The sequence below is a fragment of the Conger conger genome, chromosome 6 (assembly GCF_963514075.1).
Source record: "Conger conger chromosome 6, fConCon1.1, whole genome shotgun sequence".
Lineage (NCBI taxonomy): Eukaryota > Metazoa > Chordata > Actinopteri > Anguilliformes > Congridae > Conger > Conger conger.
In genome coordinates, this window is record NC_083765.1 from 15139241 (window position 1) to 15166749 (window position 27509).

The 27509-nt window shown below is 43.1% G+C and overlaps 2 protein-coding genes across 6 annotated transcripts in view; both read right to left on the minus strand.

Moving 5' to 3' along the window:
* Window positions 1–760: 760 nt before the first annotated feature.
* On the minus strand, window positions 761–2799 carry rassf10b (Ras association domain family member 10b). Its single transcript, XM_061246620.1, has one exon. It carries the CDS (start codon window positions 2465–2467, stop codon window positions 1091–1093), a length of 1377 nt encoding a protein of 458 aa, XP_061102604.1. The 5' UTR covers window positions 2468–2799; the 3' UTR covers window positions 761–1090.
* Window positions 2800–7466: 4667 nt separating this feature from the next.
* The window catches only part of tead1b (TEA domain family member 1b), a 53084-nt gene continuing 33041 nt past the window's right edge, over window positions 7467–27509 (minus strand). The window contains exons 4-15 of one of the 5 annotated variants that reach the window (XM_061244859.1): window positions 25540–25604; window positions 23735–23797; window positions 23581–23643; window positions 20936–20947; window positions 19113–19247; window positions 18773–18819; window positions 18025–18086; window positions 17806–17930; window positions 15068–15241; window positions 11928–12068; window positions 11382–11534; window positions 7467–11033 (exon numbers count right to left, since the gene is read on the minus strand). In XM_061244859.1, coding sequence (XP_061100843.1) covers window positions 10920–11033; window positions 11382–11534; window positions 11928–12068; window positions 15068–15241; window positions 17806–17930; window positions 18025–18086; window positions 18773–18819; window positions 19113–19247; window positions 20936–20947; window positions 23581–23643; window positions 23735–23797; window positions 25540–25604 — 1154 coding nt within the window. In that variant the 3' untranslated portion in view covers window positions 7467–10919. The remainder of the gene's footprint in view (window positions 11034–11381; window positions 11535–11927; window positions 12069–15067; window positions 15242–17805; window positions 17931–18024; window positions 18087–18772; window positions 18820–19112; window positions 19248–20935; window positions 20948–23580; window positions 23644–23734; window positions 23798–25539; window positions 25605–27509) is intronic. The other 4 variants (XM_061244861.1, XM_061244862.1, XM_061244860.1 and 1 more) reach the window with 4 other exon arrangements.

Sequence of the window (27509 nt, forward strand, 5' to 3'; positions counted from 1 at the left end):
GTCAGAATATCCAACTGTAGGCCTACTATTATGTTGCAGACAAAAGTGTCCTGGCTGCTACCTGAAAGACATCCATGTTTAGCACAGAGAGCAGAGCAAGATTATGACGTGGACAACATACATGCATCGATACGTATGTACATTCCTCCCCATCCTAATACAAACAGCTCCCATCATGTTCTGACATATTAAAAATAACAAAGTCACTGAATCATTTTAATGAAGAGTGGTTATTTCCACTATGGAGAATCAGCCCTAGGTGTCTACAGTAAACCTACTAAATTTGCTATGATTTATCTCACCCCTCAGTACATCAAAATTAAATTCTGACTTCCTGACTTACAAAACCAAATAATACTGTTAATGTCTGGTTTTAGTTTTAAGGTGTATGTGTAGAGGCTATGCTCATAAAAATCCTGCTATTTTCAATATTCATGCTGCAGCAAAAACATTTGCATTTTAAATTATTCAACTTGTTAATCGACTTTATTTCCATACACTAGCTACTACCTATGCTAGTGTAAGTCATCCACACCTGAGATGGTGCAATCATGCAATGTTTTTCCCAAGAGTGTTGGGTGAGTTGGTTATTTTGCAATTCTCTACACGTGCCCACACTGAAACCATTAAGTCATGTTTATGTAAATATCCTAATCCTTATCATTAATATCCAATACTATTTTGTTAACAAAGCAAAAAGCCTCCCCAGTCACTGCCAATAGTCTCTGCAAATACAATGCAGTCGTTTATTGACGCTTGGTTCTACATAGTTTGACATAAATAACAATTGTAAGTCTCACGCATAACATTTCCAGTATACATGAACAATCAGTCTTTTCAACACGTTCAGGTCTGATGACAACGACGGAACATGAACTTACGTTATAAACATATTAAGTTAATAATCGACAGTGTGGTGTTACTATAGGTGTGCATTTTAGTAAAAAAAATATTTTGCCTCGTCCATCTTGACAGACTATTATTGGTGGCATCACCTTGTTAATAAATGACCCATGTCAGGCTTCTGGAAGATAAAAGCAAGGTATAAAACTGAGTTGACTTGGCAGCAATTTTGCTTTTTAAAAACCAGTTAAACCAGTGACTCGCAAATTGCTGCGTTGTCCGAGTCCTGACTGTGCATGGAACTGAGTCCAGTGTCCGAGTCCTCGTCATTAGTGTTGCATGTCTTTGAAAGCCCCCTAGCCTGTTCGACCCACTCGCTGTTCGTTTCCAAGGAATGGAACATTTCGCCGTCTGTTACCCTTTCATTGCCGTTCTCTGGCGGAGACGGTTGCACATTTTCCTCTAAATCCAAAGAGTCCACTTTTTCGAGCAAATCCCTTAACTCTTCCTCTTTCGCGTTCCACAGCTCCTGGCTCAAGTCCAAATCGTCTCTAATAGCCTCCAAATCCGTATTCAAACGAAGTCCAATGTACAAGCTCGTGTCCAGCTGCGTTTTGACCCTGTCTTCTTCCAGGAGCAACTCCTCTTCAGGTGAAATTTCAGCTTCCACGGGAGCCGAGTCTGTTTCGGTAAGTCGTGTGACAGCATCCTTTCTGATGCTTTCTCCGTCTTTATTCGAAAGATCGTCTTGGCGTCGTTTCATCCACCTTTGATTCAGCTCCTCCTGGATCTCCACTGTAATACTGTCCATAAGTGCCTGGTGTTCGGCCAGCTCCTCCTCCAGCTTAATGACTTCATTGCATCTACTAACATATTCCTCGAACTGGGCAAAAGTTTCGGATGAACATTGCCTGTCACCCTCGCCACTCGCGCCAGGCTCCGGGTTCGCGTCAACCAGATACGTATCCTGCACGTAATTGATCCCATGCCTTTTCATTCTGTCAAAGTGAATTACTGCTTCGTACCTTTCAATCTCCCTATCCAGCTCTTTAATTCGGTGAATCTGTTGGCGGATAGTGTGGTCTTGCGATATGACCAGGTGCACTAATGTTTCCATTTTCTCCACTGCGGATGTATCCTTAAACAAACTTTCTTCTCTCTTTTTATTAATTTTATCCAACTTTCTGAAAGCCTTTCGTACAATCCGTCTCTGTTTTTCTTGTGAAAAAGCCGTGGTCACTCTCGCCATTCCCTTATGTACACACGGGCTCTCCTTGCTGAGAACAACCCGCGCCTCTGCGCTGCGGGGTCCGTTGTTAGGTAAAGACGCCTCGTTCTTCACCAGCACAAACCTCACATTTTTCTGCTCCACTCCCCACGCGCTCCACAGACGAAGAATCTTTGTTTTATTTGGCAAAATCCTCTCAAACCCTCTCCATTTTTCTACAATGCAGTAAGACTCCGGAGTTCCGGAGAGCATGGCTGCAGAAACGCCTTGCTGTAAGTTTTGATCATCCAGGAGTACTTTGACAACATCGGCACAGGTAGTGCGCCTAGACAGCCCAGAGACTAGCTTCTCCTCTCGGCAGACCCATACTGATATTTTGGATTCCGCTGTCTCCATTTCAAATTGTAGTTAATCCGATGGTTATAATTGGTTCCTGCTTAGTCCGATATAGCCCGCACAAGGTCATGCAATTTGTCCAGTTGTTTTTAAAAGAGAGTCCTTGTTATAATTGTTTGAAACATACAGTAATATGTGACAGTTCATTCCCTGAAATTGCAATAGCAATATTCCATTTTCTATCTGCTCCACCAAAAACTAAATGCAGTCGTTCGCTATGACATTTACCTTGGTGTATAGCAGTCCACAGAAGAGTTCCCCTTTTGAAATACTGCGAAGGAGAGAGACGGTCCGTGCGCCCACCTCTGCTGTCACTGCTTAGTGGTGTTTCAACGCACAACACTGCGTCGCCTTTGCAAGGTAACTGGGCTTTTCCCCGTTCTACTTTGATCACATGACGACTCGAACAGCGTGTTCGTAAACTTTGTATAGTAACACCGCCCAATTTGTCACGGGTAGTCGTTCGTGTTGAGAATACATTTGTGATTTTCTTGTTTTGTTTGGTTGGTTGTTTTGTGCCACACGCAGCAATGACAAATTGCCACCAAAAAAAAAAAAGTTTTTCCAGAAACCCGAGTTTTTCTAAATTGTTAAGCTCCTTCGCAAGACCATTCCTAATCACACAAACTCAGAAGAAGAGTAAACGGTTGCATTAACTTTTCACATCTTTCAATTTCCCTTGAGGGGAGGGGATTCATCCACAGAATTTGGATGATTTAGGCTACACATGGGTCTAACGGACCTTTGTAGGGCTCAGATCCGGAAATATTACAGTACGTTTTCAATGTTGATAAATTAAGTGAGAGATACATAACTTTTTTTGTACGGAATTTGGCATGTGAACTGCGCTGCTAATACATTAACGAATTCAATTTGGAGTGCTACCTGGGAAAGGCAGTGCGCGCATTCTCCATATGAAGCACGATAACACCCTTACAATTAAAACAGCGTTAGCCTGTTGTCCGATCAACAATAATGGACCCCAACATGTGCACGTGTGCGGTGGCATGCGATAATATCACATCCTCGATAAAGATGAACCAAAAGACGGTATAAAATATGCAGTGCACTGACTTGATGTATTATTTCTAAATATTCTACTTTATGAATGATTTAATTCACTGAACTGAAATAACACCTCTCAAATTATGCATTTAGGTTTTCTATTTTATCTTTTCTATGCCATAGATATATAAATGGATCACTGGTTTGCTGAAATTAACTTGAAATGGTAACTTACTGGACCTCCTGATTCGGATCGGACCTCACTGATCTTAAAAAGAGCCCCAGGACCAGCAGATTAAAAAACAACTCCACACCATCAAAGATCCGTCACAATATTTCACTTTACACAAGATGATACCTGCATATCTCAGATGTCATGTGTTGTCACCTCCAGTGAATTGGGAAGCCACAATAGCGTTCCATAACATTGAGGTGAATTTATTTACCCTATCCATTTCGCCCTCTTGTGGTATAGGCGAGACGTCTCAAATTATTGTTGCAGTCATATTTATAGAATACAAAAAACTGAACGGCAACTTAGATGCATAAGCAGGGCAATAAAACTTCAGCCTCCTCCTTGCACACTTCTATTGCACTTGCAGCAGACATATTTCCGCTTTGGTAGAAATATAAGTTTGTTTTGAAAATGATTTGATACAGACATATCAGATCATACTTTCACATATGTGAATAAAACACACGTGAAGATTAATTCTCTACAAAAACCTGTTTTAATAGAACAATAAGCTTTTCTGATCATTCATGTGTCTGGACAAAAAAATATATACAGTTGTTTTATATTTGGATAGATTAAGGGACACTTTCGGACTGGGTGCAGTTTTGGGAAGACTAATGTGGAATTTGAATGTCTGTTGATATCTTTACCATATTTTGTACACAGTTGAAATTAAGTTTGTACACACATACATGGGGCGGCCTGTAGCATAGTGGTTAAGGTAAATGACTGGGACACGCAAGGTCGGTGGTTCTAATCCCGGTGTAGCCACAATAAGATCCGCACAGCCGTTGGGCCCTTGAGCAAGGCCCTTAACCCTGCATTGCTCCAGGGGAGGATTGTCTCCTGCTTAGTCTAATCAACTGTACGTCGCTCTGGATAAGAGCATCTGCCAAATGCCAATAATGTAATGTAATGTAACATATACACTAGTCCTGGGTTGGTCCCTGACTTAGAGATATAAATATTCAGTGCTAAACTACAAAAACATAAGGCTGGTTGGATCTTTTGTGTACACTGTATATGCATGTTCTGACATAATTTATTTCAGTCTCAAATAGCTGAATGGTACAAGCTTCTTCTTTAATTTAAGTCTTGTCTTGTGTGCAGTGCATCCTTTTTGTGATATTGACATATTTTATACACATTTATTGACATGTATTTATAGGACCAGTAAAAAATTGGTGGAAATTGCACTCCAGGGGGGCAAAGTGGAAAGGGTTAAAATAGCCTAATTGCAGAATAATTCTGACTTATCGTTTTTGGGAATAGTATTAAAGAAACTGTATTGTATGACATCAAATAATAATATTCTTTCCCATTACATATACATTACCTATAACATTTTTACTCATCTTCATCAAGGGATGTGAATCATTTTGTTGGGAGAAGACTTTGTTGGTAGATGCCTTGACCCTCCTGTCATCTGTGTATTTTTGAGTATTTCCAAAAGACCATAAAACATGGTTTAGTGAGCAAACAAAGTTTGTAGAGCCTTTAAAAAAAAAGACCTGCATGATAATTTATTTCCCCTTTAATGTATTATAGTGGCCTTTTGCACGGGCAGGTCCAATACAAGTCTAATATTATATAATGGGATTTACAATGGCACAACAGGACATGGATGACATCACAAGTCAGGGAAGTTAGACCTTGGTGATTCCAGCAGACAAAGACCACAAAGCCACCACCTATCAGGGGACATAGGGCTACACTGAGACTTTCCAGGAATGTGAAGGTAGCTTTCATGTTAAATTAACTCTGACCCTGTCACTGGGAACTCAAACATCTACTACACCACAAGGGGAGGAAGATTGAACTCTGGAGAGATGAATGTGTCCTGCAGCTCAGAAATAGAAGTTCACAATGATACATTCTCTATGCTGTGCACTTAGCCGTGCACTGTGACTGTGTTCAGCTTAGACTGCTTAACAGATGCTTGGAAGAGGGCTTTTCATCCTGCTTCTAATTCATTAAAATCCTCATTTGAATAAGTAGTGAAATTGCCTGTAGTTCCTTTGGCACAATTGTTTGCTCTTTCTATGCTCTATGTAAAAGAGGAAACAGAGTCCTTGAGGACTGTAGATGTATCCTGCCAAGGCTTTTGCTTAATACGTAGGCTAGACTCTGTATAGTAATGGGTCTGGGTCGTGGTTTTGTATATGTAAATGGTTGGTAATTGTAATGTGGGGGTACTGGGTGGCTCACCCTGCTTAGGCCCTGCTCTGGTGCGTGAATGTGCCTCTGGTCTGGTGGAAAATACTGACTGCCTTACAGCCAGCAGCTGTGCAATGAGTTTTCTCCATATAGAGATGTTATGTTATATAGGGCTATATAATCATGTCATGTTATTCTAAGTATTTAGTGTTATATAATCATGTTATGTCATATAGTGGTATATAGTGATATTATTTGATATAGTGTTATATAGCGACATTATGTTACAGTATATATATATAGTGTTATTATATAGTGGTTTGATGACTACACAGCCCAGCTGGTGCACTGTGAGGCGTAAAGAAGCAGCCTCTGGAAAAATTCATTTCAGATTAGTGTGAAGGCTCCGGGGTAAACAGAAAAGAAGCTAAGCGGAGTTGAACAATGTTTCACAGAACCAAATTAAACCCTATCCTGATATACAGCATGTCAGTTCCCATCACAATACCTGCAGCATTTCCTCATGGGAGAAACACACCAGTGCTAAAGAGGCTACGCTATATGGATGACAAAAAATATAATGTAAGAGAAGAGTACTTATGTTGCACCTGAATACCAAAAGGTGAAAACTATAAAAACAGTTAAAACAGTGTAAAATCTGGCAGGTATTGAAAGGCTGAGAACTGTGCTAAACGTTCCCTGAATTCATTTATTATGGGTATAGCACCCTCTTGTGTTCAACATTAGTTTTACTCTCAACATACAGAGCCCACAAGTCAGCCATGATGACCATAAATTGTTAATGAGCAGATTTTTTTCCCCACATTTCTGTATGTATTGGGATAAAATGTAAAAACGATTAAGCATAGGATTATTCAATTATATTTAAGCCATTGTGAGGTCAATGGCAAAGCTCACTTTTAATGCGGTACAATATGTGCAGAATAGTACTTGAGAATGAAAGAATCAACTAAAAACACAGGGAACTGCAGAACATAACTAAAAAAGCAATATGGGAAATCATTCTACAAATGAAAACCTTAACGTCAGTCCTAAATAAGCTTAAACAGGCAGGGTTTCAGACATAGCACAGGAAAGGGTACTTTAAGAAAAAAATGTTGTGCTTCCAGCTGCCTTCTATTTTTCTTTTAGCAGCTGAAAATATCCTGATGTCACTGGGCAATAACACCTGCCAAATCAGATTTTAACTGCCTAAAGAATTACAATGCATCCCAGAGCTTCATGCCCCTGCAGTGTGGGGTCGCACCGGCCGTCTGAGGTGTTCATAAGGAACAGTCATCCCAGTGCACGGGGTTCCCCAATCACCACAGCTCGTCGGCTTCAGTACGGACCACGAGACTCGAGTTCATTAATCCAGGGTTTGGAGAAGCAGAGTGAGACTGCCCTCTAGTGTTCAAAAGTTTCCCGACATCAGTCACAAGCTTATTTCAGCCAGGTACATTGAGTGCTGCCAGACTGTGGCCACCTGCATATTTCAGCAGTAAGGAAATCTTTTTTAATGATGAACTTTCCCATATTGTATATCGAAAATATATTCTAATTGTTGCGTAATTCCATTTGGACAAACACAAGTGGAGAGAATTGACATTTTAAATCATTTATTTTTGTTTGATATTGTATGCATACAAAGTCCCTAGAAAGCTACAAAATATCTACCACTTTATCAAGAAGGCATCAAAATGTTACGGAGCAAATACGAGAGCGTTCGCAGTGAAGAAACACGTGCAGGAGCAGCAAGATGGCCGCCCCTGCACTTTACTGTCCTCATGGACAGCTGATATCTCACATTTGTACCAAGAAAAGCCAGGATACGTGATTCTCTTTATACAAAAGCACCTTTAAAAAAATCTCTGCACACAAACCCCAACAGTTTCCATGACACTACTGTATCTGAACAAAAGAAAATATCACTTTAAAGCCAAACATTTAAAATGGTTATAAACAAAAAAGGTACCAGTACCTACACATAGAGACATAATACAAACACATAATAAGAGCTTAACTGCTGATATGTTTGCGTCAAAATTCCCCCAGAGATGGTTCAGTGTCTAATTAAAATATCTCACAAACGTTCATGGTATGAAAGGCAATAGTCTTACAATCCCTATGAAAGCAGAGGTATTCTAAACGCTTTCAGAACGGAACTGACTGTCAAAACACCAGCAGTACAGCATCAACAGCATCACCACTGACGTGACTTCCGTATGCACTGAAGTCAACACAAAACCATTGTATACATGTACAATAAAACAGGGACTGAGTTCATCTTAAGTTATTCATACATCAGAACACAGTTACACATGACAAAATAAAACAATAAAGAACACAGAAACCAAAGTTTAACAGAGTCTGTTTGATTGAAGATGATAAACTCCATTGTCGTCTATAGCATTCATACCAACTTGGACTGCATTTCTCTTCACCCCTCTCAGAGTGAACATTTTTATTTTACAGTGGAGTCAAAGCACTTTTCCATGATTTCAAACCATTGGAAGGATTATTCAAATTGAGCAACTTAACAGCAGCTCAAAGCAAAGCATCCTTCATTCTGTCGGTTGCCTTATCTGTAAATGTTGAAGATTCGGGACAAATGGAATTGCCCCCACTGAAGAATATCCGTAAAACACTGTCCAGCCATCCAATGGCAGTTAATCATTTCCTCAAAGCCCTTTGCACTACTTAAAATTCACTGGTGGGCCTCAGTGTAGACACAAGCACGTCTGTTTTACTTCAGTTTGTAGTGAATATCCAAACGGTGACTTCTCACCCTTATTCCTTACTGTAGAGGGGGCCATTTGGAGCACATTGTCTTTTAGGCTGATGAAAGCAGAACTTATGAGCACAATGACTCTAAAAGCATGTGTAAATAAAGGGTAGAAATGTCTGCTGTTTAAGAGAAGGGCCCCATCCAGGGCGATCTACATTACACTAATGAACAGATCTATATCTTTTACGCCACTTTGCACTGTGCCACGCTACGCTTCCTTAATAATTCATATAATCTAACTCTCTATGAAACACATTCTGTCTCACCGTTTTATTACAAAACTTAAAAAGGCATTGTGGTGATCAGTTCTCTTACTTAGGCTATTGTAATTAGTCATTTTAAGTTGTAATTAATTTTGGTTTTGCTACTAGTAGTTATTCTTTATGTCTTTTCTACACTTGAAATTCCAAACCAAAGGCACATTCATGCTACAGTGCAGGGAAAGATTAGAGTTCCAATACACCTCAATAGATTTTTGGTCTTTTAGACAAGGAAAGGCAAAGTTTAGTATATGTTGTCTTTCTCTAAAATATACATCCCATGCCAGTGTTTGTACAAACAGATGTTGAAGCCATCCTCTGCTTGCCATGGTAAGTTTTTAAAAGGTATTGAGACAGCTGGTATCTACATGTGTGAGAGACAATGGCTTGTGCATTTTCCCACACACGCACACGCACACACTGACCATGGGAGTTTTTTTCTTTTTTTAATGAGACATTCTACACGTTAATTAGTCTGTAATTACAACATACACTAAGGCACTGTATACAGTTATACTTTGGCAGTTCTGTACAATAGTGTAAATGATAACAAGAAAGTCTTCCTAGCTTAGCAAAGAACTCACAGCTTTAGAGGCATCTTTTGGAATTCACGCCACTGCATTTCGTTAAGGCTTGGAATCACAGAAAAAGGCAGGCCTTGCACGTGTATGTGGCTATAAAACAGCCACTATGACTGGACAGAACTAATGGCAACATGTAAATGTCTGTGAAATGTAGTGTTTTCCTAACACTGCCTGACATTCTTAAAGTGATCCCAGGCCTTTTAATGCATTTTGTGCCTACTCTAATAGACAAATGAAACCAGTTACCTTGGTAAATTGTGCACTAACAGAAGAGCCAAGTGCCTAGAACAGGGTGATGATCAGTGTAGTACTTTCATTTGTAAGTGTGTTTTTAATGGAGCCGTTTGCGTTTTTCTTTTTATATACTGGAGAAAACAAAAAACATTTAATAGGCTAAAAATATACAGGTTTTCTTATTGCAATTTTAGTTGTTTTGGCCAAGGCCAAATAATTATACATACATGCTTAATGTTCTCACAGTGCATTTAAATTCTTCTGTAGGTTACTAGAGTCAGTGATGAGGAACATCTAAGCAGGTGGGATTTCTGAATTGAAAGCTATGAATGTTTTAGTTGTACAGTTTCCTTGTAATAACGACAGCCACAATCAACTGTCTTTTAAATATGTTTTCATTTGTGAATTGATTTATCCAAAAAAATAAATGATTAATTTCAAATACTTTTCTTTGGAAATGTGTCTGTGTGCATGTATACAGAGATGCACAGTCCAGGCTGTAAGTATTTGGACAGTGACACAATTTTCTGTAGCGTTGGCTCTGTACACCAGGATTTGGATGTAGGCTGTAATTCCTACACGGATAACCCGGTATGGATGTTTATATCCTGAAATTAAAGCTGACAGTCTGCACTTAAAACATGTATTCACGGTTTAATTTCAAATCAAATATGCTGGAATAGAGGCAAAACAACAAAAATGTATCACTGTCCAAATACTTACAGACAGCACTGAATATACACACAGTCACACTCTTACACAATCACTCTTACATACATAGTTATGTAGCTAGTTAATATAACCCATGAAACAAAGGCTAGTTTGTTTTGTAGTGACATCACAGGATAAAAACAGAAAAGAAACAAAGTGTTGACCAGACGCAACCCCACCAACAGGAAATCCTGTTTTGCATTATGTCCTGCCTGTATATATACATGTATATCTTCCTGCAGACAGACATTGACCAGTCACTCATTAATATGTAGATATCCCCCCCGCCCCCACCCCCCATATCAAAACATAAAACAACTGTACCGCAATTCACAGCTGCAGTCATACACGTATACGTTAAAAATGGAAATAATAACAATAATAGGCTTTACCCAAAGGAGGGTCTGGTTTAATGTAGAGGCACTGCCACTTGCATTGAGGTTCAGTCCGTGTGGTAAAGGCTTAGGGCGGAGGCTGCTCATTCCTTCACCAGTCTGTAGATGTGGTGCTGGGCGCCGTGGTCGCTGTTGGACACCTCAAACACGCAGGCCATGCACAGCAGCGTCTCCTGCGTGTCTCTGTTCGTCACCACCTGCAGCGGCCAGGAACAGTGCAGTCAGCATCTCGGAGCAACAACATCACCGCCGCTTTGCCCAAAATGTAGCACTAGTTTATTCACTCAGATCTTAATTTACACGCACACACGCGCACACACGCGCATGCTCTCTCTTAAAAGGCCATGATAGAATTAATAAGGGGGCTTTAATCCCTTCCTGGTCCTCCCAGCTCCCCTGGGCCTCGGTGCTGTCCCTGTGTGAGATCCAGACCCCTCCCCCTCCCGCGTGCCCGCCCCCTTCACACACAGGGGCCCATAGCGGACGTTGCCATGACGGCAGGGCAGGGAGTGATTGACAGCTGTCCGGCCAGGCTTCAGACTCACCAGCAGGATGGTGAAGTTCTCCAGGACGCTGTTCATCATGTACTTCTCAGGAAGGTGCTTGAGCTTGTGGATGAAGTTGATCATGTACTCACACATGGGCGACCGGCTTATCCTGTACAAAAAGCGCCCGTTCTCAAAACGCGCATACTCCGTCTGAGAGAGGGAGGAGAGAAGATAATCCAACAAATGTTTTAACAATTTAAAAGTCTTTTTTTTTTTTTTTTTTTTAGTTGATCACTACATTACATTAATGGAATTTGGCAGACGCTCTTATCCAGAGCGACGTACAGTTAATTAGACTAAACAGGAGACTAACCCTGGAGCAATGCAGGGTTAATGGCCTTGCTCAAGGGCACAACGGCTGTGCGGATCTGTGGCTACACCGGGGATTGAACCACCGACCTTGCAGATCCCAGTCATGTACCTGATGATCAATGTCATCCTAGTATTTACCCATGAGTCAAATACCTCAGCGCCACAGTACAGTAACTATTGACATGCTCAGCGCTGCAGTAGCCAGTGCAGGCCGAGGTATCAGTCACTCACCTCCACCTTCTCCACCACCTGCTTGCCGAAGGAGCAGACCTTCGTGGAGCAGGTGATGGTCATGTTCTCCGAGCTCTCGTACTGGCTGGTCACACCGTAGAAGGCGCCCGTGTCATCCTGGATATTGCAGTTCAGGTCAGCCTGGGGACCCGGAAACACGCAGAAACACACAGACATTAGGGGGACCTCCGAATACAAGCACTTTAGGGGACCTTGAAACGCAGGATTCAAGAGCTCTGTGAGCGGAGGGCTGTTGGGGTTTCTACCAGGTGCAATCATATGGGATTTGTCCCAGGGTCACTGAAATGCAACAATGGCCTTTGTGGCATTGTACAGATTTAATTAAAGACTCCGGCCCCTGCCGCTGCTACATGCTCCGCTCTTATACTCTGGCATCCACATATGATTGGCTCCTGACAGGCAGTAATCTCCCTGTCTCTTGTCTGCAGTGTTATGTCATGTAGGAAGAGGGCCCAACTCCACTTTGCTCTCGCAGCTTTTACATATTTTTTTCTAGTTAGTGCCATCAGAGGTGACCCTGCCCTCATCGATTTAAGTTTTTCCACTCGGCACACGGTGACAAAGCCTCCGCCGTCATTACCTGAACACAGCAGTGCGCCAGCCCCATACCAAAGAACGACAATCCGCAGAAAGAGTCACCCAGAGGGTGGCCGATCTGTGAGAAGGAGGAGCTGCACGCAACAAGCTAAGGTGGAGAGAACACAGCGTCCGTTTCTGTCCTAAAGAAGAGCCAATCCCCTCCCCAGCCATACTGGCTCTTCATTAAAGCAGCCGGGTGATATTGCCCATTATTGTGCAGATTCTGCGTTTAATTTGAAATTCAGATCCATCACAGCACTTCAAAAGATTTGGAACGGGCTCATGCCTGTTTAAACAGCTATTAGTAGCATGAAGCGGTCGTGTTGGTTGTTTGAAATGTTACACAAAATAGCATTGTACAGCTACGCTGCTGCAAACATATTGAAATTATGAATTTCACACCAGATTTCAACACAAAATAATTAAATGTGATTAATTTCCTTTACATATTGAACAATGGACATATATGCATCCAGTCCACATTATTCTTACATTCTGCTATTTAATTATAGTGAGCACTACATGGTAGGTTGGCACTTAATAGCAAAATCTTGCTAATTTTGATTGCTTGCTAATCTCACCCGTTTCAAAACCAATCTCAATGCCATTTTGCAGGTCTATTAACAATGGTATAGCTGCGTTGTGCCATTTCTGTGTTATGGATTCCCTTAAAAAATTTACATTCTGACTTTTTTTTCCCCCAATTACATCCAACGGATCTAAAATTCGAAGCCAATGGTTTTATTTACAATGAACTGTCAAGTATTAATTTTACAGTATAAAAATGAAGGAATTAATTACAGAAAACTACAGATGCCCAGATGCAGCCCTAACATCAGCCTGCTCCCCATTTAGGTATCAGCGCAGATCTTTGACAACATGCTACAGCCCTGTAGTTTATGTTCAGTGCTGAACAAGACTAATTTATACCCAATTATTTGCATAGCAGTAACTGGGCAGCATATTAATCTTTTGACACAGTGATAATCAAAGTGATTTGTGGGTGACACTATTATTGAGTGACAGTGAATACACAGTAGTTAGCCATGACTTTGTTTAATTGGTCAATTACTTTTGGATAAATGTTAATCATTACATACTGTAGGATATAAACTGTATCTGCTGCTATCCAGAATGACATACCGTACGCCTATATGAATGAGATCATAGCAATATACACTCTATATTCCACAATAAACATATTATTGTAGGATAAATTACATTAGTTGTATGCTACACCAACACAGTTTGTGGGAAAACTATGTAGAAAGAGTCATACAAGATAAGAGGTCCCAAAGAGGACTCATTGGACATGTTGGGAATGAATCATGCTTTAGAAAAGTGCAAAATAAGTATATTGCCTCCAACTAAAATATGCAAAATTTCCAATACACTTTACAGTGCACTACTCTAAGATTCTTTGAAAGGTATGAATCTTAAACAATCTGCCAAGTGGTGAGCGTTGTTTCACACACAGTTGGTATTATACATGGCTGTAGCAGCTGTCAGAGATCTGTGCCGATACCTCCATAGAGAGCAGGCTGATGTTATCATTAGGGCTGATCAATTTAATTTCCTGTCTTTTGAGGCTTTCAGCAAATGCAAACATTTCACTTAAAACACTGTTTTTTGTGATGAATAATTACCAGTGGTCCCTTTCACCAGATATTTAGTGAATACATGTTTGTACCAAAAGCTGATATGATTCATTATTTCATGTGATATAATTTCACATAGGCGGCACGGATGGTGCAGTGGGTAGCACTGCCGCTTCACAGCAAGGAGGTCCCCTGGGTTCGAATCCCCATCGGCCGGGTCCTCTGTGCGGAGTTTGCATGTTCCCCCCCGTGTCTGTGTGGGTTTCCTCTGGGTACTCCGGTTTCCTACCACAGTCCAAAGACATGCACGTTAGGCTGATTGGAGAGTCTAAATTGCCCATAGGTAATAGTGTGTGAGTGAATGGTGTGTGTGCCCTGTGATGGACTGGCGACCTGTCCAGGGTGTATTCCTGCCTTTCGCCCAATGTATGCTGGGATAGGCCCCGCCCCCCCTGCGACCCTGTTCAGGATAAGCGGGTTAAGATATTGGATGGATGGATGGATAATTTCACATAGCTGCAGCGAATCACAGATCCACATTTTGAGTGGACATTTGCAGCCTCCACCAGCAGAGGGAAGCAGGCACTCCCTCTTTCCCACAATCCCCTGCATCTTTTATACAGCCGGCAGGTGTTCAAACAAAGCTTCTGCAATGTCTGCACTACACTGCCCAAAGAGAAAGACACAATCAGACAGACAGACAGACAGACACACACACACACTCATATTATGGACCCACATGGACACACATGCACACACAGGCGCAGACAGGCACACACACACAGGCACACATGACCTACACTTTCTCACGCTCACTCACTCACACACACACACACACACACACACACACTTCTCACACACACCCATACAAACATACAGACATACATACATACACACACACATACACCCATACACAGCAGGGTCCCTGGCCGTGAGACTCACCCAGAACTTGAGGAGGAAGAAGGAGTTGTGTGACCCTTTGCCAAACAGCTCCTTTAACCCCCCCTTCTTTTCGGGGAATTTGTCGTAAATCTGACGGATGTCCACAGACTCCAGCAGGGCATCGTTGTAGGAGTGATTCGTCTGTCCGATGTTTACAAAGAGATGCTTGTTGTACTGGAGGAGGAGAGGAAACCGCTTTAGAAATCAAACACCACTCTCACTCAGTCTGGCTCATTCAGGACTTTTTCTTTATGGGAACGGAGTACTTTACAATTCGGAATCTTACGCAAGTTGGAATAATAGCCCTAACTTGTGTGATTATTCAAACGACCATACAACCGTTGTAGCTGCTCTGTATGTTGGTCTTAATGACCTTTCAAACACAACTAGCAGAAGAGGTGGCCTTTGCTCATGTGAACTGTGCTCAGTGCGTATATATCCATAAGGACCCGTGTGCATACAGTATCTCCCATTTAGTCTTACTGATGAAAAGTCTTTCCAGACTAGTCCTTTGTGAAGTGGCTGAGAAATGTCCTGAACGTGGCTGAAGCGCTCTGGACAGTGAGGAACACTGAACAATGTGGGATTTATGAGGCGTTGTGACAGCAGCCTTTAGTTCAGCAGCAGCCAAGCCTGCAGGACACCGTCTCAAACGCTCCGGCCAAACGCAAGACAAATGGCCGCTGTCGTGCAATATCAATAGAAAAATAAAATTCACTTAGGAATGCAGACAAACCATGACGGATCACCCATGTCCAAAGCAAATGAGAAAAGATGCGGAGCCACTTTTGAGAAAATGAGCTCAGTGCTACTGGCACATGCGGCTGTGTGTGCAGATAAATGCCTCGCTGCTTTCTACAGCCGTTCTCACAGTTTCGCATAATCAAATTGAGCGTTGGCCATTTCCGGGTGTATTGAATATTACCCACTAACATGTAAAGGCTAAAACGTCTTTTAAGCTGCGACAAAGAAACACAGGGGTGGCACATTCTTTTAGAGTATGACATAACCCCCTCCCCTCTTTAAACAAACAGAGACCCATATCCCTCCTCTCTAAAAGAACAGCTTATTTACACCAGTTCCACCCCTGCAGCAGGAACCCCAGCACAGGGCTACATTCACTACACATATGCTGGGTGCTGCTTTTTCACATATGCCGGGTGCTTGTAAAAAAAAAGAAGCTGCTGTGGATGTCATTTGAGGTCATGTGATCTGAGCCACGGGTCACTGGGTCAGAGGTCAAAAGGTTTTCCCACTAGGCAAACATAGGTTTTTTTTCGGCCATGTGGTTTTTTTGGGTTTTCTTTCCCAAAGATTTAACATTAGCTGTTGTGAGTGTCCAGTTCCCATTGCTCTACTGATTTTTAATCCCCGAGTATGGGTCACACTGTTAGACTGATCTATACTCACTGAGTCCCGGTCACAGTTAGACTGATCTATACTCACTGAGTACAGATCACACTGTTAGACTGATCTATACTCACTGAGTACGGGTCACACTGTTAGACTGATGTGCACTCACTGAGTACATGTCACACTGTTAGACTGATGTGCATTCACTGAGTACAGGTATAGCCCGGGTGAACCACCCCCCAGGCTCGGGGGGGTAAAAGGATAGCCCCTCGCCCCCGGGCCTGGGGGAGTGGAGAGAACAACACCTGCCCACACGACGACTGAGTACAGGTCACACTGCTAGACTGATCTATACTCACTGAGTACAGGTCACACTGTTAGACTGATGTGTGCTCACTGAGTACAGGTCACACTGCTAGACTGATCTATACTCACTGAGTACAGGTCACACTGTTAGACTGATGTGCACTCATTGAGTACAGATCACACTGTTAGACTGATGTGCGCGCACTGAGTACAGGTCACACTGTTGGACTGATGTGGACTCACTGAGTACAGGTCACACTGTTAGACTGATGTGCGCGCACTGAGTACAGGTCACACTGTTAGACTGACCTATACTCACTGAGTACAGGTCACACTTTTAGACTGATGTGCGCGCACTGAGTACAGGTCACACTGTTAGACTGACCTATACTCACTGATTACAAGTCACACTGTTAGACTGATGTGCACTCACTGAGTACAGGTCACACTGTTAGACTGATGTGCACTCACTGAGTACAGGTCACACTGTTAGACTGATGTGCGCGCACTGAGTACAGGTCACACTGTTAGACTGACCTATACTCACTGAGTACAGGTCACACTGTTAGACTGACCTATACTCACTGAGTACAGGTCACACTGTTAGACTGATGTGCGCGCATTGAGTACAGGTCATACTGTTAGACTGACCTATACTCACTGAGTACAGGTCACACTGTTAGACTGATGTGCACTCACTGAGTACAGGTCACACTGTTAGACTGATGTGCGCGCACTGAGTACAGGTCACACTGTTAGACTGACCTATACTCACTGAGTACAGGTCACACTGTTAGACTGACCTATACTCACTGAGTACAGGTCACACTGTTAGACTGATGTGCATTCACTGAGTACAGGTCAAACTGTTAGACTGATGTGCACTCACTGAGTACAGGTCACACTGTTAGACTGATGTGCGCGCACTGAGTACAGGTCACACTGTTAGACTGACCTATACTCACTGAGTACAGGTCACACTGTTAGACTGACCTATACTCACTGAGTACAGGTCACACTGTTAGACTGATGTGCATTCACTGAGTACAGGTCAAACTGTTAGACTGATCTATACTCACTGAGTCCGGGTCGTGCTGCTGCTCCAGGAAGGCAGAGAACTCCACCAGCCTGAGTTTGGACGTCCCGATGGAGCGGCCCTGCCAGGCTGGGACGGTGGGTACCTGAGCTGTGGGGGACTCGTACCCTGTGGGACCCCCAAAACACACTGTCAGCTTTCCACTCAAACCAAGCTAGCAGGAATGTAGAAATGGGTCAAGAATAAAGGACTGAAGTCTTGCCTGAAATGGATGTTGTGACTGCTGGCTGGATCTGGTAGGCTTGCTGGGCAAAAGGCTTAATGCTAAACAGGGAGGGAAAAGAGCATTAAAACAGCACAAGTACTGGAAAGCAAATGCTTTACATTGTAGCAGGTTTAAATGGCAGCCAAACAGCCATACACCAAGGCTCTGTATTTTTGCCCGTTTAAAAAGAACTACCTGCACGGCCATTTTATAATCTACTATATGGCCGTGGTGGCCTCTGGAGTAAAGGCCCACCCATTTTCATTGCAATGTGCAAGATCATTGAATCGCACATTAATACAGTTTAGCATAAATTATCAAATTAAAATGTACACCATAATAAATAGTAAATATCAGAATTACCTTTGTTGTACCTGGCATATTTTTATGATAAAAAAGTAATTTTATCGCACATTAATACAATTAGCATTTACCATATTAACAAAAAATTTACAATTTTTGTTTTAAATAAAGTTTAACAGTTGCCCTATGAAATAATGGCTTGCCCTGAAAAAGTTGAAAATTCTATTAAATTTTATGTGTATCGTGTAGCTCCTTTTACTGTTTGCTCTCTACAGAGTGACAGAAGGCCTGATCTTCTAAATAGCAAGCACATGAGGTAAACTGCCCAGTGAAATAATTACATGAGAAATGTAATAAGAATTGTGGCGTGTAGGAAATGAATGTGGTGTAAGTACACAGCCCCCAGTCACACTGGCTGCCCCTCCCCGTCTGCAGTACTCACTCTTGTGATGATCCTGGCTGGCCTGCTGATATCATGCCCTGCCAAAACTACAGAACATAAAATCAAAGGTTAATAAAGCTACACACCTTAACCCAACTGCCAACACACACGTGTGCGCACACACACCTTAGCCCAAGCCAACTGCTCACAAAAGCATGCACATGCACACGCACACACACATACACATACACATACACATACACATACACATACACATACACATACACATACATACACACAATAATCAAACAGTTGGATTTGGGAGAGCACAACACAGCCTCTCTGATGTAGCCTTCCATTAGCATTGACGAGCGCTGGCTGTGTTGAACGCAGGGCTTACCCCAGCAGCTCCGGGGAAGGCGTGCCGTGGGACTCCCGGCAGGCCCAGCTTGTTGTGGATGGCGGTGGCGGAGACGATCTGAGCCGACGACATGGAGGCCATGCTCTGCAGCGCTTTGTCCTTCACCGTTTGATCCTTCAACAGCGTTCAGAAAGGCCTTAGCACTGAGGCAGCAAACACACACACACACACACACACACACACACACACACACACACACAAAGCCCTTCCACAACGCCCAGCCAGCAAGCACGTTCATGGGCACAAACACCTACCCACCGTCATTAGTGCTTCAGTGTTGTGAAAAGGAATGTGTGTTGAGTGCTCACAATTGAATAACTGTATAGAGAGTGGGACCAGACCAGCTGAAATGCATTTAAAGTCCAGTTAACACCTGGAACACTTCCCCCTCACTCTTAAAAACAGCATAGGCTCTCACTGGGGGAGGAAATCTGGGGAAAACGAATGCAGCTTTTGTCTGTTTTGTCCATTAAAATCTATTCTTTACGTTGACATACTGTCCCAGTGTAGCATTAACACTCAGGACCTGTGTGATTCTCTGGTTTTAGTGTTGTGTGATTTCTTCCCTAGTCCTAAGTCTCCCTATTCAACTGTCCCCAGACTCCCCACAGAGAAAACAGGGAGTAGAGGTATCAAAGCCATTGTGTGTGAGTCTGTGCAAACCTTTCCCTCACAATTGCACAGACTCACATTCATGGGCTACTGGTAAAATGTACTATAATGTAATGTCTGCAATCAGTGCAGACCCAAGAAACCAGGTTAGTTGAGTTACATTTATAACCAACTGCTTTAAGTGATCAATTAAGTGCTACATTACAAAACCCTGCAGCCCACCAGGAGCAGGGCTGCAGACCCATGAGTGAGGAAGCCCCACTAACAGCAGGCCTGGACAGGTGTTCACACGAGTGGCTGCTGTGTGGGACGTGGTGGGGTGAGGAGCGCATGCTGGCAAGAGTGCAACACTGAGGCAGAGCAGTGTTGACCAGGCTGGACCAGGAGCGGCTAGGTTATGAGCGAAGAGCACACATACTGCACACCTACAGCCAGAGCTCGACAGTTAAGCTTCTGCACAACTATAGCCAGAGCTCTACAGTTAAGGTTCTGCACATCTACAGGGAGAGCTCTACAGTTAAGGTTCTGCACATCTACAGGGAGAGCTCTACAGTTAAGGTTCTGCACAACTATAGCCAAAGAGCTCTACAGTTAAGGTTCTGCATGACTATAGCCAGAGCTCTACAGTTAAGTTTCTGCAAAACTACAGCCAGAGAGAGCTGCCGTTAATGTTCTGCACACCTACAGGGAGAGCTCTACAGTTAAGGTTCTGCACAACTATAGCTGAGAGCACTAGTTAAGGTTCTGCACACCTACAGCCAGAGAGCTCTACAGTTAAGGTTCTGCACACCTACAGCCTACAGCCAGAGTGCTACAGTTAAGGTTCTGCACACCTACAGCCTACAGCCAGAGAGCTCTACAGTTAAGGTTCTGCACACCTACAGCCTACAGCCAGAGAGTGCTACAGTTAAGGTTCTGCACACCTACAGCCAGAGAGCTCTACAGTTAAGGTTCTGCACACCTACAGCCTACAGCCAGAGAGCTCTACAGTTAAGGTTCTGCACACCTACAGCCTACAGCCAGAGTGCTACAGTTAAGGTTCTGCACACCTACAGCCTACAGCCAGAGTTCTACAGTTAAGGCTCAGCACACCTACAGCCAGAGAGCGCTAGAGTTAAGGTTCTGCACACCTAAAGGTGAGCTTAAGCAAAGCTATAGAGCAGGAGAGCAAAGACTCGTACAGTACTTACCATGCTGGTGACCTGAAGGCAAACAAACAAGAGTTGTTGTAATGTCACAGCCCCTTATTCTCGTGGGGCCACACAAGCTACAGTCAACACAGGTCTGAGGCGATGTTTCACAAGGCTGTCTGTGTCCTTGTGTAGAGCGCTAAGGCTAAATGGAGCCCACCCCATCTGCACAGAGCAGGTATCTGCCGCAGTGCTCCCTGTCCAGAGAGCGGGTGGCATGACTGGCAGTTCAAAATGGCTGCTCCCCATTACGAACGATGTAAGCATACAGTGCTAGAGCATCCTTGTGCATAGCATACAACCACCATGGGGCGATAAATTCACCGACATTCAACAGTTATTTCTGGTAATTTGAGTCATTTCAGAAAGCCATGACAGTTTATTAAACGTCTGCGATGTCCTTTCAGTTTCTGTGACTGATCAAACGAGACATTCCTTCACCAAGATATCCTGGGACTTTAGACTTGTAGCTCAGACACACTGGCTGCAGTGCTCTACAAGGGGCAGGGCCGGCAGGTGGCATGTTCAATAGCACAACCCAACAGACCTGCAGGGCACTCAGAAACACCGTTGCTCAGAAACGGCTGATTGCTCCGTGTGCCTGTCCTCCGTGGCAGCCAGCCTTGGTCTGAGCGCGCCCACAGTAGGGCCCTGTAATGAGTCATCTCGCCGCGCTCTACAGCGCACAGGAAGCGGGAGAGGGCTTCAGTGGCTGCTGAGAAGCCCACAGGTTCAGCTCTGCCCCGTCTCTCATCTCTAATTGGCTTTAGATGCGAGCAGACAGAAACACGCAGGGGGGGAAATGGGCTGTTTTTCTCAGGCTCGTGAGGGCGTCCCCGAACGACCGGGCACTCGCGGCTGACCCGCGCACGGTCTAATGAGGGACATTAAATCAGCGTGGCGCACTGGGACATTTGTCAAAGTGTGCCGATCAAAACCGCTCAGCCCTACAGCGCAAGTAATGAAATAAAAACCTGCGGAAATCCGGACTGCTGCAACCATACAACCGCGATGTGCAACATTTCCACAAAAAGTACGCGAATAGCAATTCCCTTGCAATGTGCACCAATTTTCTGAATGCAATGAGTTTTCCCCAACTGCTTGCTCACAGTGACATACATATGGCCAAGAATATTTTTAACTGCATTGTGAATTACCCTAAACCACATTTACCTATACCTAATGACTATTACATGCAGTTAATACAAAATATCATTTACATTGATAACAGGAAAATATATTTTTATGTGGCAAGTGAGATATACGGAGACAGATATTATTCCGATATGTTAGACTGCATCAGCTACACTACACACTACTGAGGAGTGAGGAATATTACCTACTGAGTCACTTACATTAGGAGTCCACATGTGAACCACCATCCCAGTACATCCAGTATATGATCCCATAAAACTCATACACAAATACCCTATGGGATCATTTCATGCAATACAATTATATCTACATTTTATTACAGTAACTCATTTTTTCAATACATATCTATAAGGTTAAATGCTGGGTATTAATAATACTTTTAGGAAGTTTCAATACACATTTAATTCACATCATTAATATTCTGAATCCTTGAGTCCGTGATTTGTAGTATTTATGTTTGATGCAGCATGGAAGCAAGTAACAGCCAATAATTTGCCGAAGAAATAAAAAAGAAAGCAGAGAACAGGATGAGTAAGAGCTTGGTGTCGCTCTCTGCTCTAACACTGCCCAGACGACGTGAGATTAAGACTGGCAGGATGGAAACGGTGTGGGAGAGGTGGAGGAAGTGTGCCATTCGCTCACAGCCTGAAGTGGCAGTCCCTTCACAATGCACCCGGTAAGCGCTGCATCTGATTGGAGGATGCAGGCCGTTGACCTTCCTGCTCGCAGCCACTCATGATCAGCCAGTGTTGCCCTGCCAGCATGCAGCCCAGTCCCGCTCTCTGGGTCCACACAGCGCATTGTGACGATGTGTTTCACAACATCAGGCTGGCCACAAAGGAGGCAGGCAAACTAACAAACAGAGTACAACCCAGTGCCATTTGCTTTGAGCAGCATTGTGTGTGTGTGTGGGGGGGGGGGTGTGGTGTGTGTGTGTGTGTGCATGCGTGTGTGCACTCTATAGATGCATATGCATTCTTTCATTCAATAATATTGGACAAATGCTGTAATATGTAACTGTAATTTTATACAAAACTGAAATAAGAACTCTGAAACAAAACAATGTTATCACTACATAAGATAACCTTGTTCAACAGAGGATATTGCATTTTAAAGTTCCATATTAACACTGGACATTTTTTAAATGGCATGTGTCCTCTTCAAGTCCTTTGTAATAGAACTTGATCAACATTAACAGCTTTTAATATAAATCGTAGCAATGTGCACCATCTTCGGCTCAAAGCAAATGTACTTATTTGTCAATGAAAAGCAAGAAGAAATGCCATACAAAGGCAGGGAGAGGGACAAATGAATGTGGGGATAGGGGGGTGGGAAGGGGGAGGGAGAGGGTTTATTAGGAAAGCTACAAAGGCCGTCACTAGCACAGAATCTGGGGAAAGAGTGCAGCAGCAGGCTTTCCACCCGTCACCAGGGGAAGCAGGAAGTGAAATGCATGGCACCCATAGGCCCAGAAGCAGAAAAGCGCATACCTTTAGCTTGGAATGAAACTCACGAGATTTCCTTCTGGCAAGAACCTGAATGTGACTAGACACCTGCGGGGTAGGGGGAGGGAGGAAGACAAAGGAACAGCCTGTAACCATGACGATGAAAAGCCCCCCTGCGACTGGGCAGAGTCAAACCTACCTTGATAGCAGCTTGAATTTCTCGAACTTTCTTTCTTGCTAAGACCTGCATGTGACTAGACACCTCCATTTTTCAAAATTTATGAAAAAAAGAGGAAAGAAACACAAAACAAGAAACCAAAAATGTAAAAAGAATAACATCTATTTTGTTAAGAACATTTTCAGGAATCGGGCATCGCTCCCAGCCAGCGGATAATTGAAGCTTCTCAGCCAGGCACCAAGCTTTAAGCAACCAAAGCATTGTCCTGTTCCTCATCGTCAGTTAGACCAGTGAGAGGTTCAGAAAGGATGAGAGCTCTTTAGCTCCAAAACCGATCTCGGCTGTGAGCATTCTAGTGTTGCATTCAAATAAACAAGCTGCTCAGAAAGCTAGGATCAAGACACTATTTTATAGCATTCATCATCACTTTATCCTAGTGCCTTAGAGCACATTGGACAATGGACACTATACATGATGTGCAGGCAGTGGGATATATGTAGGCTGTATTATGGAATAAGTGGAGACATGGTGCATTGTGGGATACATCCGCAGGCTTTTCACACGATGCATTGTGGGCTATATGCACAGGCTGTGCGATATATACTGCACTGTGGGATGTACAGTGTGTACAGTGCATTATGGGACATATATGTACAGGGGGAAGTGTGATGATAACACGGAGGAAGGAAAGGGTGGAGAGGGAATAGCTGCAGCTCATTTACACCCTCTCACACTGCCGCGTTTAATCAGGCCAATGGCAGCTCGCACTGGGACTGACGGATGTCGGAGAGCGACGTGCTAACAAAACCATGAGCTCGTTACGTGGTGTCATTCCCCCATCATGTGAAGACTTGAAAAATTCCAGACCTCATGGGGTGGGTGTGTTTGTAGGTGTGGGGGCATATTATTTTGAGTGATTATACTTTCTCTTTACAGCTCTAAAGTCTTTAACTGTGTGGAATTAGCTCATACGAATTTGTGTTGTGAATACTTAATTCTAATTTTTGTTAATATGCGTGTTATGTGATCAAAACCATAAAGGACTAATATCTTAGCTTTTTGAACAGCTTTCAGCAGGTGTCGATCATGTAAATGAATAACTAGCTGAAGACATAATGCACACATGAATTTTAAAATCCATGAAATCATGTAATGTAGCAGTAGGCTGTATTGGTTACGACCCTCACAGATTAGACTGAACAATGAATTGACCAGTTGCAATGAACTTCAGATCATGTGACCTTTCCCAAGTTAGCTGATTGGTGAAAACACCTGAGGCAGTTGATGTGTGTAAACATTTGCCCTAGCATGAGCTTCCAGACCATTAGTGGTCGTTCTAATGACTGCATTATGTGCACCTTCTCAGGTGCAGAAAACCTACCTTTACAACTTAAAAGAGCAGACAAATAAATGAATTTATGTACTTTATCAAAGCAGTGTTGTTTGCAAATCACAGCTTTAAGCTTTAAATATCACTGATAAGAGAAGTTTAATCATAATTTTAAGGTGTTGTGTTTGTGCGTACAAGTTTGTATGTATGCCTGGGTGCACGGAAACTGCGCTGTGTGTGCATTCGTGTACACGTGTGTGTGGGTGCATATGCGTGCGTGTGTAAGGTATGCTCTCCCATGCGCGTGTGTGCACGTGTGTATGGGTGTGTGCGCTCCCATGCATGTGTGTGTGTATGTATGCGTGAGTGCGCTCCCATGCGTGTGTGTGTGTGTGTGTATATATGTGTGTATGTATGCGTGTGTGTGTGTGTGTCTGCAGCAGCATGCTCAGAACAGCCGAAACACACATGCAGCCATCCCAGCGCTTCCACTTACCTGCTTGCGCGTCCTTGTTTTCCCCGTCCGAAGTTTGATGTACCGGGCTATCAACTCATTCCGACCTTCCAAAAAGAAAATAGACAAGTATTACATTTCAAGTCTTCAAATGAAAACACCACACATGAAGAATCATCATTTCAAAGCATGCAGAGCTGTCCACTTAGAAGAATAAGTATGCAGTAGGCATACTATATCCCATCAGATCTGCTTCATATCTGCATTCACATTACATGTTGACGTTACAAAATGTCTTCATACGCAAGAAAAAGCAAATGCATTCATCCTTTTAAAATAAATATAATTTAATCACAGCTTCTTACAATTTGGCAGTATAAAAGTGAACTGCTGCTCGCTCAGTTTGAAAATGAATGGAGACAGGTGTACTTTAATAGCAGCACTGTACTCATTAAGTTACAATTCATCTGTAGCTCTGCAGTAATTTCCCTTTAATGGCACAAAGATTCTCTCAAGGCCTGCTCTCTTCAAATTACTGCACAAAATGACTTCTGCTTCACCTTTTCATATGTTAATAACTCCCCACCAACAAAACACTATAGGTAAGGAAGCCCTGCCAAATGTGGGCACCAACTGCAGGAATGAGTTCCACAAACCCTGGCAGGGTTTGGTAGGTGTGCAATAAGATTTTTAAGCAACAAATCATCCTTTCTAACCATGGTATCGAATGTCTTTCATCAAAGCACAAAGTACAATTTGTGTTGTACAAATGAGGTTTCCACCTGCTGAGCTCTAAGTCAGTCAATAACCATAACAATGGGCAATTACTGGATAGTACAAAAAGGAACCAAAAAAATGGATAAAAATAATTTATCACAAATATCTTGGTTTGTTTCTTCACAGCATGTAGAGTTATTGTCGAGTCCCAACATTTCACTGTACATACTTGTGTAAAACAGTGATTGTGACTGAAAGGGGACTGTCACACCGGCATATTTCTTCCGGCCGGGAGTTCAGGGAGAGAAGCGTGGCGGGAGAGAGAAACCTGCCCATTCCGAGGGCCAGCCCGACTCCTGATCACGTGACCGTCCCCAGCCAATCGCGCAGCACCTGGGAATGTTCAATCATGGTCCTGCACGCAGCGTGCCCGTACTGTAATCTCTACCAGATGAGGCTGGGGGCTCGCTATTTTCAATAACTCACACACTGTGTACACATAACATGACAATAAGAGCATTCATGCAGACGCTCCATTGGTAGATGAAAGGCTGCAGACAGCCAGCTGTAAGCATGCTCGCTGCTGGATAATTCATTCTTTTCAGCCGCCTGAAAAAAGCACTCAGCAGGGCTTGGCAGAGCAGCTGCCTTTCCTCTACGCTGGGCAAAACAACATTCGGGACATGAAGCAGGACACCAGTTAAGGGCCGAACACAAACCCTGCTTCCCAATGCTCGCCCCCCCCTCTCTGTTTGTGAGAGGGCCCACTCTGCTTCACATAAAGTCATCAGCCTGAGCTTCATTTCACTCAAATTCCAGCACTTCCAACTCCTTATTACAGCGTCTGGCACACTGCCTCATGTGTGTTGTTTGGACCTTTTTAACAATAATCTTTCAGTAACTCTCGCTCTTTCATTTGTTTGTAAAAGCACACTTACATGCTTACACACATTAACCATGTGAAACTACCACTCAAATTATTTTAACATTTTTGTTCACACTTTTTAACTAATTCTTAAATATAAAGAGGTTTTCCATTTCAAATCATTCTAACTGGGCCAAGTATAAACTCTTAATGGAAAAAATATATATTGGTTATGTAATAATATCCCTTTCAATTTCCCCCCAGTTATTTAAAAACAATCCCATTAATCTTCTCACAATGGGAAAGCAAAGGGCAGAGAATAGTGTTTTTTTAATGACTCAGCATATGCTTACAATAGCGTGTACAGTGGAACCCAGCACCACGTGGTCAGAGAGACACATGCACATTTTAAAACAGCCTGGGCTGGTGG

Bases quoted from the DNA above. Each gene is read 5' to 3' on its own strand.
- rassf10b (XM_061246620.1), bottom strand. From the start codon at position 2,467: ATGGAGACAGCGGAATCCAAAATATCAGTATGGGTCTGCCGAGAGGAG.